The sequence below is a fragment of the Lodderomyces beijingensis genome (genome assembly GCF_963989305.1).
Source record: "Lodderomyces beijingensis strain CBS 14171 genome assembly, chromosome: 6".
NCBI classification, from domain to species: Eukaryota; Fungi; Ascomycota; class Pichiomycetes; order Serinales; family Debaryomycetaceae; genus Lodderomyces; species Lodderomyces beijingensis.
Window position 1 is genome coordinate 255,917 of NC_089975.1, and position 12,587 is coordinate 268,503.

Below are 12,587 nucleotides of genomic sequence, written 5' to 3' on the forward strand. Positions count from 1 at the left end.
CGGGCTATAATTTGGGTATATATTGGAAATATATAAAAAGAAAAACAAAGAATAATTACGGACAATAAAGGACTTGAGTCTGATATTAGATTGTAAGCTCGCCATCGTTATACCTCTTGCTTCAGCTAACCTCAGCCATGCTATCTCCACGAGGCAAATTGTCACCCGGTTGTCAATCAGGTGAGGAGGCCCCTCTATACAACAAGATTTTCAAAATCGCTTGCAAGTCCATTTTCAACAAAACAATAGCTCCTTTTGTATCTATCGCCAATCGCCATGCGAAAACCGAAAATGGGGAAGCTAGTTGCCAAATTGGAGACGATGCAGCCAAAACACCTCCCTTGATGTTTCGCAGCCATTTTCCAAACAGTCGTGTAGTTTTGGCCATGCCCCTGATTGTTTTCAGAAGTTGAGTTTTGCTGGCGCTTTTTCATAACCTCCTTCCTCCCAGGATGCTTCTTTCTCCTTGTCTCTGCCCCCCTGTTGTCTTGTTTACGTCGGCAAAGCACTTCTTTGAAAGAGAACCGGGAGAATAGCTCAAAATGCGCTGCAAAAAATGGAATCCATGTGGTGTGGTTCAGGGCGATGTTTGTCATGTAGCGGGAACCTAGCTGCTCCCTTATTTGTTACACCATCTCTATACCTATTTTGGAGCTGCTGGTTTCGCCAATTGGATCGGCGCATAACCAATACTGGCTGCTACTGGCTTATCCGGTCGCTTCTCCAGAAGATGGTTGTGTCCCTGCCTACTCGTCATACCGTTGGTTGGAGGGAGTCCACTGGCGATGCCCACTTTACACGACCTCATCCCAGCTTGCAACACCCACATACACCACACCACAGCCAAACTGAAACCCCCCCCTTGTGGACTAGAGAGCAATGGCACTATGTCAGATATGCCGAGTCGAGACGAGTAAATACACATGCCCCAAATGCAAGATTCCCTACTGCTCACTCAAGTGCTACAAGTCCACGCAGCACCAGCACCATGAACAAAGTGTCGACGTCGAGCCATCGCTGCCGGCTACAGACATCGCCTCGACAACCACCAACGGAAGCAAATTCGACCTGCTTTTGAATAACGAAAAGATCCAGTACTTGCTCAAACAGCCAGCGTTGCAGTTCCACCTCCTCTCGCTAATCACGATCCTCCAAGATGGCTTCATCCGCAACCTCAACCATGAGCAGAAACTCGAGGTGATGAATCTCAAGCTCACTGATCTACGAGCTGGTGGGATCGAGGAGAATGAATTGGTGGATGAGTTTGTCCATCTCGTGCTCCAACTCACCGAGGAGCAGAATGAACACCAAAGCTGATTGAAAAAGAAAAAAAAAAATCTATAAGCAAAAAGTATTTATATATATAGAGACGGCTCAATTTTTTATACATCGCCACCCCAGATATTCTGCGCTTGGCCCTTGAGGTCCACGGCCGCCTGGTACCTGAACAAGAAGCCACCAAGGTCGCCAAACAAAGCAGCGTTGTCGATCTTGGCGTCGAAATCGTCCATTTTCTCATTTGCCGTAGTGATGAACAACTCGTTGCCGCCCTGGCCTCCAATGGTGACGCAGGTGGTCTTGGCAGCAGGCACATGGATCTTCTCAATCAAGTTGCCCTGTTTATCGACATGCACAATGGTGCCCGTGTTAAAGACAGCAGCGTAGATCTCTCCCGTAGCAGTGCGCACCATTCCATCAGGCTCAGCATCGTCAACCCCCGGAAAAATGGTCCTGGTATCTAGAAACACCGTTTTATTCGATAGCTCATTGCGCTCGTGGTTGTATTCAAACTTCCATATTGTGAAATCCATGGAGTCCGTCCAGTAGAACTTGGTGCCCTTGTTACAAAACGCTAACCCGTTCGAGATTAGCGTGTTGGATAGCATCACGTCCACCTGCTGCAAGTCCAGCGTGATACGCAACAACTTCCCCTCCGGCTTCACACCGCCCTCGGCGGCACTCACGTCGAAATCGGTCATGAGCCCAATCCACAAATGGCCCCACGGGTCAATGATCCCATCGTTCGACCTCAATCTCTCCTTCTCCCTAGCGCTAAGTGGATACATGAAGAAATACTCGATGGTGTTGGATGCGAAATCTCCCTTCGCGAGTCCGGATTTGCCGCACACGAGCACCACGTCGGGGTTCTTGGTCAAGCCAATGAACCCAATCGACTCTTTCGGCTCGGACCACTTCAACACTTCGTGCTTGTTCAAGTCGGCTAGATACACCCGGTGCACTTCGCCCACGATGATGTCGACCCATAACAAGGTGTTGTTGCGCGCGTCGTACGTTGCGCCCTCCGCCAAGCGGCCGCGGTAGTCCTCGGGAAAGATGTTGGATGACGAGAGTTGGATGGACATGGTATAGATCAAGTGTGGCTGTTTAGTTGCTTTATAGTGGGGGGTGTTGTATCAGCAATGGTAATTTCAACTTCTTGCGCATTGGAAGATCGCCATCCGTGTGCACGTGCAAGTCACCAGGTGACCCACTCCTCTTAGCCAGATCTACGTGTTCGTGTGTGCAAGACAGAGAGCTCAAATCTCGGGAGAAGAAGAAGAAGAGGATAACGAGTTGGCCAGTCAAACTCAAGAAGTATCACCTCAACTCGGTGTCGATACTATTTATCCATGGGAATGGATGGTATCTTATGTTTCATTCCAGACGAAATATTACCCCTTAAAAAAAGCGAAAAAAATACCCCCTAATAAGCAGCCACCAGCTTATTATATGGCATCAAAGTTAGTCGTCTTCACCCAAGGAGCCATTAGTTTGCAATTTTCTCCATTCTCTCGCTAGTTCAATCAACGTCTCGGTGTCATGACTAGCGCCGACTACGTCGATGGGCACCTTGCTTTCGCTAAACTGGGTTTTCGCAAAAGCACCCATATTGGTCTCATTGATTAGCCTCATTTCGTAATCTTTGGTGACGTTTTTCGTCAAGAGCTCGTTCCAGGTGAACAAGTACGAGTCCGATTTTCTCAGAAACGGGTTGACGTCAATGATGTAGACTTTTTCAAAAGGTTCGGGGATGTATACATCCAAGGTGTATTTCTTCAACTCAGGTAAGGACGCGTCTAGTCTCGGGATAGCCTCTACAGTTACAAATGCGTCAATCTTGGCTTTCAACTGCAGGTGCAAATCCTTGAGAAAATCATAGTGGTTCAAATCTCGCTGCGTTACACCCAAGATCTTCCCGTCCCGGACAAACACGCGGAACTCCAATGCGGGGTTGATATCCTGCCACTGTTTCAACACCAACTCGTACTCAACGCTCGGCACACTACTGCTGCTGCCGCTGCTGCTGCTGCCGCTTTGCACCTCCAGGAACGGATCCACTAGATCATCAGTGATGTGGTCCGAAGATTTAAGCAACAACAATACATCGTCCACCCCCGTGCACCTGATGATGTTTCCCGGCATTAGCCATCTGGCATCCTTGGGACTCGACCAGTTCAACTTTGGAATGACACTGCCCCCAAGATCTTTGATGTCTCGTGAAACTTGCTCATAAAGAGCCGAAATGCAAGCATCACCACTAGCTTTTTCACCTCCAACTTCTTCAATTTTGGTCTCCTCTTCTTCCTCCTCCTCCCAGTCACTGTACTCGTTATCGCTGTTCCGCTCCAAGACCACCTTTGCCTCTTTTGAAGATGGCAACTCGATCCCATCTGAGAGCAAGTACTTGAGAAAGGCCTCGGCTAGTGGCGAGATTATCCTATATGGAAACACGTTTTCCCGAAACAAGGGTGCCCATTTTGAAAACGAGCAGTCTAGCACCTCCTGAGCTTCAAGAGCTATCTCTTCAAACCTTGCAACTTCAGCCATTGACACACGGCGGGATCACGGTGCAAACGGCATCGTGGAATCTCGTGGAAGCAGAGGACGAAAAAAAAACCGGAGGTCGAACGAATGAGAAAAAAATTGTATGTGTACCAACAGAGCCAAGTTTCACTGCCTTGAACCAATTGTCCATCACTAACTAAGGCAACTAACCTCAATTATCTCCGAAAATGGCATCAGTGACTAGAGCTCAGGCTTTGCCCTCCAATGCCACCTTCAAAAACAAAGAAAAGCCGCAGGAGGTGCGCAAAGCAAACATTTTAGCAGCAAGAGCCGTGTCGGATGCCATCAGGACATCTCTTGGGCCCAAGGGCATGGACAAGATGATCAAGACCAAGAACGGCGAGATCATAATATCCAACGACGGGGCCACCATCCTCAAGCACATGGCAGTTTTGCACCCGGCAGCGAGAATGTTGGTCGACGTGAGCCATGCGCAGGACGTCGAGGCGGGCGACGGAACGACAACCGTTGCCATCTTGACTGGTGCTCTCCTTGGAGCCGCGGAGAGACTACTCAACAAGGGGATACACCCCACGTTGATTGCCGAGTCTTTCCAGAGGGCGGCGCAGAGAAGTGTCGCGATTCTTTTGGAGATGGCGCACAAGATCAAACTCGAGGACAGAGAAGCGTTGATTAGAGCCGCGTCGACGTCGTTGAGCTCCAAGATCGTGTCGCAGTACTCGCAGCTATTGGCGCCTTTGGCGGTAGATTCCGTTTTGAAAGTGATGAATGAAAACAAGGACAATGTCGACTTGAACGACATCAGATTGATCAAGAAGTTGGGAGGCACCATTGACGACACCGAGCTCGTTGATGGAGTGGTGTTGACCCAGAGCGTGGTCAAGAATGCCGGTGGACCCACCCGGGTGGACAAGGCGAAGATTGGATTGATCCAGTTCCAAATCTCTCCACCAAAGCCAGACATGGAGAACAACGTGGTCGTGAACGACTATAGACAAATGGACAAGATTTTGAAGGAGGAAAGAGCGTACTTGTTGAACATTTGCAAGAAAATCAAAAAGGCAAAGTGTAACGTGTTGCTCATCCAAAAGTCTATATTGAGGGACGCCGTTAACGACTTGGCTTTGCACTTTTTGTCCAAATTGAACATAATGGTGATCAAGGACATTGAAAGGGACGAAGTCGAGTTTTTGTCGAAAGCGCTCGGGTGCAAACCAATAGCCGATATTGAAAACTTTACAGAGGACAGATTGGGCTCGGCCAACGTGATTGAGGAAATAGAAAGCTCGGGATCGAAAATTGTCGAGATAAAAGGAATCACATCCAAAAACACCAAACCTACAGTGTCTATCATCATCAGGGGCGCCAATAACCTCATCGTTGACGAGACCGAGAGATCCTTGCATGACGCATTATGTGTCATCAGGTGCCTAGTCAAGGAAAAGGCATTGATAGCCGGCGGCGGGGCACCGGAAATTGAAGTTTCCAGACAGCTCATGAAAGAGTCGCATCTTTTGTTTGGAGTTGAGCAGTTTGTCTACCAAGAGTTTGCGCAAGCACTCGAGGTCATCCCTACCACTTTGGCCGAGAATGCCGGATTAAACCCCATCAACGTCGTCACCGATTTGAGAAACAAGCACGAAAATGGAGAGAAAAATGCCGGCGTGTCGGTGAGAAGAGCTGGTGCGTCAAACACATTTGATGAACATGTGTTGCAGCCCGTGTTGGTGTGTACAAGTGCAATAGTTTTGGCTTCAGAGTGCGTAAAGTCTATACTCAGGATCGACGATATCCAATTTAGCCGTTGATTGTATTTATATATTTGGTAACAAAATATATACACCTTACACTAGCTTTACTGATCTCGACAACCCTTTCTTTATACCCGTCTTTTCTCCTTCGTATGGACCTCTATGCTTCTCACTATCGTAAACCTGCCTGACAGATTTGAGTTTCTTTTTGGCAGTCTCATATTGCTTTCTCTTTTTAACTCTCGAGTTTCTGTACTCCTTCTTGCGGTGCGGCGTGAGACCTTTGTTCTTCAAGATTTGGTAGTTGACGGCTCTCTTTCCATCCTCGCCCGCTTCCTCTTGCAATTCAGCTAGCTTGCCCTCCTTGGCTGCCTTGACCGCTGCCAAGTGAGCGGATTTCCTGCTGTCCTGTTTGGTTTGCTTCTTCTGTTTGATCCTCTCGTAATGGCTTCCATCGCCATCGCCATCGCCATCGCCATCGCCATCGCCATCGCCATCGCCATCGCCATCGCCATCACCATCGCCGTAATCTTCGGCATCGGGAATGTCACGTTTATCAAGGCCCCTCTTTCGAGCTTCTTCAACGAGTCGCTGTTGTCGCTCGAAAAGCCTTTCCTTATACGGCACGTCCATGTCTCCTGATATGGCCTTGTCTTTCTGAGCAGCAGCCTTATCGATCTTGGCCGTGTAGAACCTCAAGTTCTTCTTTCGGCGCTTTTTATCTTCCAAATCGACGTCCTCTATGTTGCCTTCCGCGAAATCGTCTTCCGCCGTGTTTAATGCTTGTCTTATCACTCTTTGTTTGTGAACATCAATGGCGCCATCCGATTCGTTTCCTTCTTCTTCTTCTTCGTTTTCTTGCTCTTCTTCCTCTTTCTCCTCCTCCTCCTCCTCCTCCTCTTCTTCTTCTTCTTCCTCGCCATCATCATGGTACTCCTTGGCATCCACAAAGTTATCCTCGTCGATATCGCTCGATCCCACTTCCACCGTCTTTTCAAACGCGGTCTCCGCCAGTGCCTTTGATTTTGCCACTTCCGTTGGCAACTCGTTTGCTTGTCGCCAAACCTCGCGCGAACTTAATATGGTCTCCATCACTGGGTGGTCCTTCATAGACTTGAACCCTTCTTGGCTCTGCAATCCGTCAACAAACAAGGCAAAGTAGGATGATATCGAGGCAAGGTAACCTGCTAGAGCAGCAATTTTAATCTGGATGCAGCGGTTCGGGTGTTCGATATCTCTCAACTCCGCCAATCTAGGTTGTAGAGACTCCAACTCTTTCATTAGCGGTATGAATTCTGGGAAAGACTGGCGCAACATGATCAAGCGTTCGTTATCGTCGAGTTGGTCCATGGAGACACCCGTATCAATCACCAATTGCGATGCAGTGTCTCCTTGGCCATCAAAAGCGGCGGCTTTCTTCTGCCAGTCTTCCATCACAGCCTCATCCACATAGTCGTCCATTTCCAACTCCTCGAGGTGCCTTTTCTGCTGTCTCAACGCTTCCTCTGTCATCCGCTTGGCGTCTTCGTCGTCACTGGCATCATCGCCTCCATAATAGTTCTGTCTGCCACCCCATCCTTTCTCCTCGTCCTCGCCTTCTCCCTCTTCTCCTTTCCCCTCTATTTCTGACGCTTCATCTTCCAAGTCGGAGTCTCCATGGTCCTCCTGACTATCCTCTTCGTCATCTTCCACTCCCATGACCTCTTCCTCGGAGCCCTCGTCTTCCTCGTTGTGCCGACGTCCATACTCCCCCGCGTCGTTAAGAAGTATCTTGTCTCTGTTTGAATGAAACAGGTCCACCTCATCTAGCTCTACATCCTGCTCCTGGATGTTTCTTGTACGTCTGGCCATGTTTACTCAAAAAAAGTACTAGGTCGTTGCTTTGAAGGCTGCAAAATCAAAAGCTCATCTCGGTATATATCCTTAATTTTTTTTTCAGTGCTCTCTTAATGGAGTACATTCATTTTCAAAGTATCACGGTTTCCACCAAGCCCAAGCCCAAATTCAAGACCAACAATCTCCCCAAAGCAATGTCAAACAGGTTGGAATCTTTAAATTCCAAGAAGCCGTCGTCTAGCTCACCTGGATCAGGGTTGAAATTCAAGCCGAAAGTCGTCCAAAGAAAGTCCAAGGAGGAGCGTGCCAAATCGGCACCTCGAGTCAAGGAAGAGAATGCCGATGCACTGAGGACGTCTGCTAGAGGACGCGGAGGATCAATGAGAGGGAAAGGCCGCGGGGGACGTAGTAACTACGCGGGAACTCATCTCGTGACACAAGGTCCGTTGTCAGCTGGCTCAGTTGGCATAGGAAACTCGAGCGGCTCAAAACTAGGTCTCACGTCAGACTTGATCTACAGCAGCAGCGGGGAAGTGTCAGCTCCAGATTTTATCAGCAAGTTGAAGCTCAAGCAGGCAGGTTTGAAAGGGGAGAACAGCGAGTCCGCTAGTAGTATTGACGGCAGCAGCAGCAACGATAACGACGATAACGACCTTAACGACGATGACGACGACGATAATGATCCAACAAAGATAAACATGACGAAGGAATATAGGTTCGAAGACAGCGAAGTCGAGTTGTTCCCACACAGACCCTACCGTGACGACGGCATACAAAGGCCAAAACCCACGAGCATAAAGGTAAAAGAGGAGCAACTGCCTGTAAAGTTGGAGCCTTCAGTTAGCGCGACACCGGAAGTGATGGCACTCCACGAAGTGGAGGCGGTCAAAAGTGAAGATATAGAGGATAAAATTGCCCTGATAAAAGTCAACAAGGCAAAGTTGGAGAGCAAAATCACGCAAACGGATTCAATTGTGCAGGATGAGTCCGAAAAGTTGATCACGGACCACCAGCAGATCGTGGACTTGTTGATGGGGGACGGCAACAATGGCGAGGAAGACGACACGTTTGTATTGTTCCAGCTCCCGCTGCGTTTGCCCGAATATAAGCAAGAAGAAAGCAAAGTGAAGCTAGAGAAGGATTTAATTAAAGTAGAGCCAGGAGAAGAAGACGCAGGTGAAGGGGAAGAAGAAAAAGTGCCCGCGGATGCAAACCGTTCCGTCTTGTCGACCAACACTTCCACACTAAAAGGAGAATTTGGTAGGCTCAATGTGCATCAGTCAGGGAAGATCACCATTGATCTAGGCAACGGAATAATTCTAAACGTCACCAAGGGGTCTCCCGCAGATTTTTTACAAGAACTAACGATGGTGGAACTTGATCTGAAAGCCGCGAAAGACCCGAACCTGGATGAAATGGACATGGTGGATGATGAAGGTAAGGAAATAGCAGGAAAGGTCATGCGATTGGGTACGGTTAGGGATAAGATCATTGCAACCCCATGTATATAGAGACTAGTATAAGAATCTATTATACATGGAGGTGTTGAAATGACTTGTTTAACGGAGAAAGAAGAGAGGAATTATGCCGCAGCCAGGGACGTTGCTATGAAGTTTCTATCGATTGAATTTGACGAAAGTGAAGTTTCTACCGATAAGACTAGACAAGATGTCCAACAATTTGAACTGCTATTTTCTTGATTGTTTTTTATTTCTTTAGATCAGTTTCCAATTAAAGTAGCCGCTAAAGATTCAAGATCTTCCAAGGTTTCTGGCTCATTGTATTCAACAAATTTGTCATGCGATTTTTGCTTCTTGGATGCCGGTTCTTCATCAAACCAATTACTTCGTTTCTTGCCATCTGTGTCGGCTTTCGGCTCCATGTCCCGCTCCAAATCAGGAATTGACTCCCTGTCATCATCATCGTCATCAGAATACTGCGCCTCTTCTCTAAATTGTCTCTCTGCTTCTTTTCTCTTTCGTTTCTTTTCCTGTCGTTTCTGCCTTTCCATGTCCTTGTCGGCCAAGTCCTGAACCTTCATGGTTTCGCGTTCTTTTGTAACAAAGTCTTGCTTCTGCTGTTTAGCATCACCAGCTTTGATAAAGTCTTCTTCGTCTTCCAACTCATAAAGAGCATGCGCCACGCCGTCGTCATCGAATTTGAGTTTAGTCGGATTGCCCTTGGACGCCAAAGTCGCCTTTCGCGAGAGGGCTTTCTTTGCCTGGCGCTTAGAAACAGGTAACAGCAAGTCTGGGAGATCTTGCTCGTTCAAGTCGTGGTCGTGACGTTTCACAGTCATGAACCCACCATCTTCATCGTCATCATCATTATCTTCTGCAGCATCTTTTGCTTTTGTCATGTTGAGGTAGTGATCCGACAAAATCGTTTGATTCTTTCTTTCAAACATCCTATCATACTTGGTCCGTACTTTTGCCGGTTGGTCACTTGGATCACCATTGTCATTAGACTTTGACAATTGAAGCAACTGCCGTGATTGGTTCTTCTTGTTCTTGTTGGCCTCGCCTCCTTTGATTTTGATTTTGGGGGCACCAGGCAAGCCTAATGACGCAGCATACTCCTCCACTGGTAACTCGTCTACTTTGAACACGTCCTTGTCCTTTTGTATGTAGACAGACCTGAAATAAGCAATGAATGCACGCTGGCCCAAATTCTTCATCACCGGGTCCTTAAAACACAAGGACTGAAGTTGAGGCCTGATTGATTTCTTGCTCTTTTCCTTGATATTCATGAATTTCGGCTCAATCTTGTGCAACTTCATCCGTTTCAACATACCTTCCTCCTCTGTCGGCAATAGCATCAACAAGGATTTTCCCAGTCTTCCGAAACGAGCCGACCTTCCAACTCGATGAACATAAGTTGCCACGTCCTCGGGACAATCGACTTGGATCACCCAGTCAATGGCGGGGAAGTCGAGTCCCCTTGCCACAATGTCGGTGGCAAAAAGACAAGCGTGCTGTGCCTGGGAGAATTTCATTGTTGTTTCGAGTCTGGAAGTTTGCTTATGACGGCCGTAGAGTTTCATTAGTGGGATACCGGGCTGTAGTGTCCGGAAAGTCTCGTATGCATACTGAACCTGTTTCGAGGATGAGAAAAACACCAACATCTTGCTTTTCAAATGCGATTTGATGAACGACCAGAGAACGTCTAGTTTTTCATTCAAGGCAACTTTGACGTAGTATTGATCCAAGGATTCCGGCACTGCTGAAACGTCCAGGTCCAGCGAAGAACCGATCTTTTTGGGATTAACTAGCGACAATCTGGCCAAGTCCTGAACGCTATCCGTTTGAGTAGCCGAGAATAACATAGTCTGCCTCGTTGGCGGAAGATGCTTGATTATGTTATCGATCTGCTTCCTGAATCCCATGTCTAAACATCTGTCTGCCTCGTCCAAGACCAAGACCTGAAGATTTGACGTCTCCATGCCTACGGACTCGTTCAAATGCTGCGAGATCCGCCCGGGAGTGCCCACCAAGATGTTCATCCGCGATATGCGGTCTTTCTCGTACTGGACGTCCTTTCCTCCAGTGACCAAACCCGCGGAGAAAGAGTTGTATTTCCCAATCTTGACCAACACTTCGAAAATCTGAACAGCTAGTTCCCTCGTGGGCGAGACTATCAACGCGGCTAGTCCATCGAATTCTGTAATGTCATTTCGGAGCAAGATCTCAATCACAGGCACCAAAAACGCTAGAGTCTTGCCCGAACCGGTTCTTGCCGTGCCCATCAAATCTTCACCCTTGAGTGCAACGGGGATGGATTTTTTCTGAATCTCGGTGAGGGACACAAACGCCGAGTCCTTGAGCCCCTTTAACGTGTTTTGAGTGATTGGAAGGTCGCTAAACTGTGCGAGGGAGGCCTCGTCGACGGCGGGGTCGTATTGTTCGACCCTTTCACGAAGACGTTTTTGTTCTTCTTCCTCTGCCTTTCTTTTCTCGTTCGCCCTGCCATTCTTCGGGTACTTTTTTTGCTTATTGGGCCTGGCCATTTGAAATCTGATGGGAGACGCAACTAGGGAAAACCGGGAAGGAGGCCGTTGACAGTGTTTGCTTTTGCAGCGACTATCAAAGATGGCCATCTTCTTCTTGCATCTCAACTTTGCAAAAATTCCTGGACCGGGATGTGATGTGGTAGCGCATGGACCCACCGAAGATCCATCATCAAAAGAGTTGAACCAACCTGTTTTTACATCTAAGGTCAGTGTCAATTCCCCAGAGTAAGAAGAGAGTGTGTGGGATACTCACTTGTTCGGTGAAAACAAAATTCTTTGTCATTTCAGCCTTGCTAAAAACTCTATTCCTTGTTTCTTCATTTTTTATTTAAAAGTCCAAGGTACGAGAATACTGCAAGCATAGATTCCCATATCGATCACTATGATTCTTGTCCAAGAAGTCACAGGACATTTTCCCGCGCGGTATATTGTACTTTTCAATCACGGACTGGATCACATCTTCGCCGCCGTCTTTATGTCTCTTGTCGCTGACTTCGATTTGAACGAGCAACCCTTTGAAGCTTCCATGCATAAAGACGTTGGAGGTGCGGATCCAAAGATTGCCATTTTCGAGCTCGTAGATCTGGCCGCCGTCGCCCTTGATTATCTGCTTCTGTGTCCAAAGACTTTGCAATTTCTGGTGGACAAACATGTCAAAGCTGTCGTTGAGGCCCGTGGTGGCTCCCAAATGAAGGTGGGAGTCAGGTATGCACAACTCGGTGTTGCCTCCGAGCTCATGCACTTCTTCTCGCACCGGATTGCAAAAGACACTAGCGGAGCTGGAATTGATCACGGTGATGGTGCTTCCAGGGAGGTAGGACGGCGATAACGTGAATAGAAACTGAACAGCCGAGTTTTGGTCGTGGGTTTCTGCCATCTCCTCGGGCACCGAAAGCAGGTTATTTCGGAAAACTTTGAACGTGAAGTTCCACTTGCCTCGTCTTGTCGGTAGTTCGTTGGACAATTCATCTTGAAACTGGATAATCGTTTCCGGGGTAGCATGCTGAACTAAAATCACGCTTTACAACGTATATGTTAGTCACTCTCTCGTTCGCTTCACTTCACCCTCTTTTCCCTTGAAGTCTACATACGCAGAAACCATTGGCTGGAACGTCACTTGGCTGCTATCCAGTGGGTTTTCGTTTCCTGAATGTTGATTCCTGGGGGGAGTTTTCGTGATATCA

At 47.9% G+C, this 12,587-nt stretch overlaps 8 protein-coding genes across 8 annotated transcripts; 3 read left to right on the forward strand and 5 right to left on the reverse strand. All coding sequences in view use genetic code 12, as the record gives it.

Moving 5' to 3' along the window:
• Positions 1 to 879: 879 nt before the first annotated feature.
• LODBEIA_P48420 (uncharacterized protein) lies at positions 880 to 1,317 on the forward strand (the record flags this gene model as incomplete). Its single annotated transcript, XM_066975108.1, has 1 exon — positions 880 to 1,317. One exon carries the CDS (start codon positions 880 to 882, stop codon positions 1,315 to 1,317), a length of 438 nt encoding a protein of 145 aa, XP_066831780.1.
• A 65-nt stretch (positions 1,318 to 1,382) lies between these two features.
• On the reverse strand, positions 1,383 to 2,363 carry LODBEIA_P48430 (uncharacterized protein; the record flags this gene model as incomplete). Its single annotated transcript, XM_066975109.1, has 1 exon — positions 1,383 to 2,363. The coding sequence occupies one exon, from the start codon at positions 2,361 to 2,363 to the stop codon at positions 1,383 to 1,385; it is 981 nt and encodes a 326-aa protein (XP_066831781.1).
• Positions 2,364 to 2,742: 379 nt separating this feature from the next.
• LODBEIA_P48440 (uncharacterized protein) lies at positions 2,743 to 3,828 on the reverse strand (the record flags this gene model as incomplete). The annotated part of the gene is made up of 1 exon (XM_066975110.1): positions 2,743 to 3,828. The coding sequence occupies one exon, from the start codon at positions 3,826 to 3,828 to the stop codon at positions 2,743 to 2,745; it is 1,086 nt and encodes a 361-aa protein (XP_066831782.1).
• Positions 3,829 to 4,013: 185 nt separating this feature from the next.
• LODBEIA_P48450 (uncharacterized protein) lies at positions 4,014 to 5,615 on the forward strand (the record flags this gene model as incomplete). The annotated part of the gene is made up of 1 exon (XM_066975111.1): positions 4,014 to 5,615. The coding sequence occupies one exon, from the start codon at positions 4,014 to 4,016 to the stop codon at positions 5,613 to 5,615; it is 1,602 nt and encodes a 533-aa protein (XP_066831783.1).
• Positions 5,616 to 5,651: 36 nt separating this feature from the next.
• Positions 5,652 to 7,409, reverse strand: LODBEIA_P48460 (uncharacterized protein; the record flags this gene model as incomplete). Its single annotated transcript, XM_066975112.1, has 1 exon — positions 5,652 to 7,409. One exon carries the CDS (start codon positions 7,407 to 7,409, stop codon positions 5,652 to 5,654), a length of 1,758 nt encoding a protein of 585 aa, XP_066831784.1.
• A 98-nt stretch (positions 7,410 to 7,507) lies between these two features.
• Positions 7,508 to 8,905, forward strand: LODBEIA_P48470 (uncharacterized protein; the record flags this gene model as incomplete). Its single annotated transcript, XM_066975113.1, has 1 exon — positions 7,508 to 8,905. The coding sequence occupies one exon, from the start codon at positions 7,508 to 7,510 to the stop codon at positions 8,903 to 8,905; it is 1,398 nt and encodes a 465-aa protein (XP_066831785.1).
• A 209-nt stretch (positions 8,906 to 9,114) lies between these two features.
• On the reverse strand, positions 9,115 to 11,400 carry LODBEIA_P48480 (uncharacterized protein; the record flags this gene model as incomplete). Its single annotated transcript, XM_066975114.1, has 1 exon — positions 9,115 to 11,400. One exon carries the CDS (start codon positions 11,398 to 11,400, stop codon positions 9,115 to 9,117), a length of 2,286 nt encoding a protein of 761 aa, XP_066831786.1.
• A 331-nt stretch (positions 11,401 to 11,731) lies between these two features.
• Positions 11,732 to 12,505, reverse strand: LODBEIA_P48490 (uncharacterized protein; the record flags this gene model as incomplete). The annotated part of the gene is made up of 2 exons (XM_066975115.1): positions 11,732 to 12,422; positions 12,495 to 12,505. 2 exons carry the CDS (start codon positions 12,503 to 12,505, stop codon positions 11,732 to 11,734), a joined length of 702 nt encoding a protein of 233 aa, XP_066831787.1.
• Between the last annotated feature and the right edge of the window lie 82 nt (positions 12,506 to 12,587).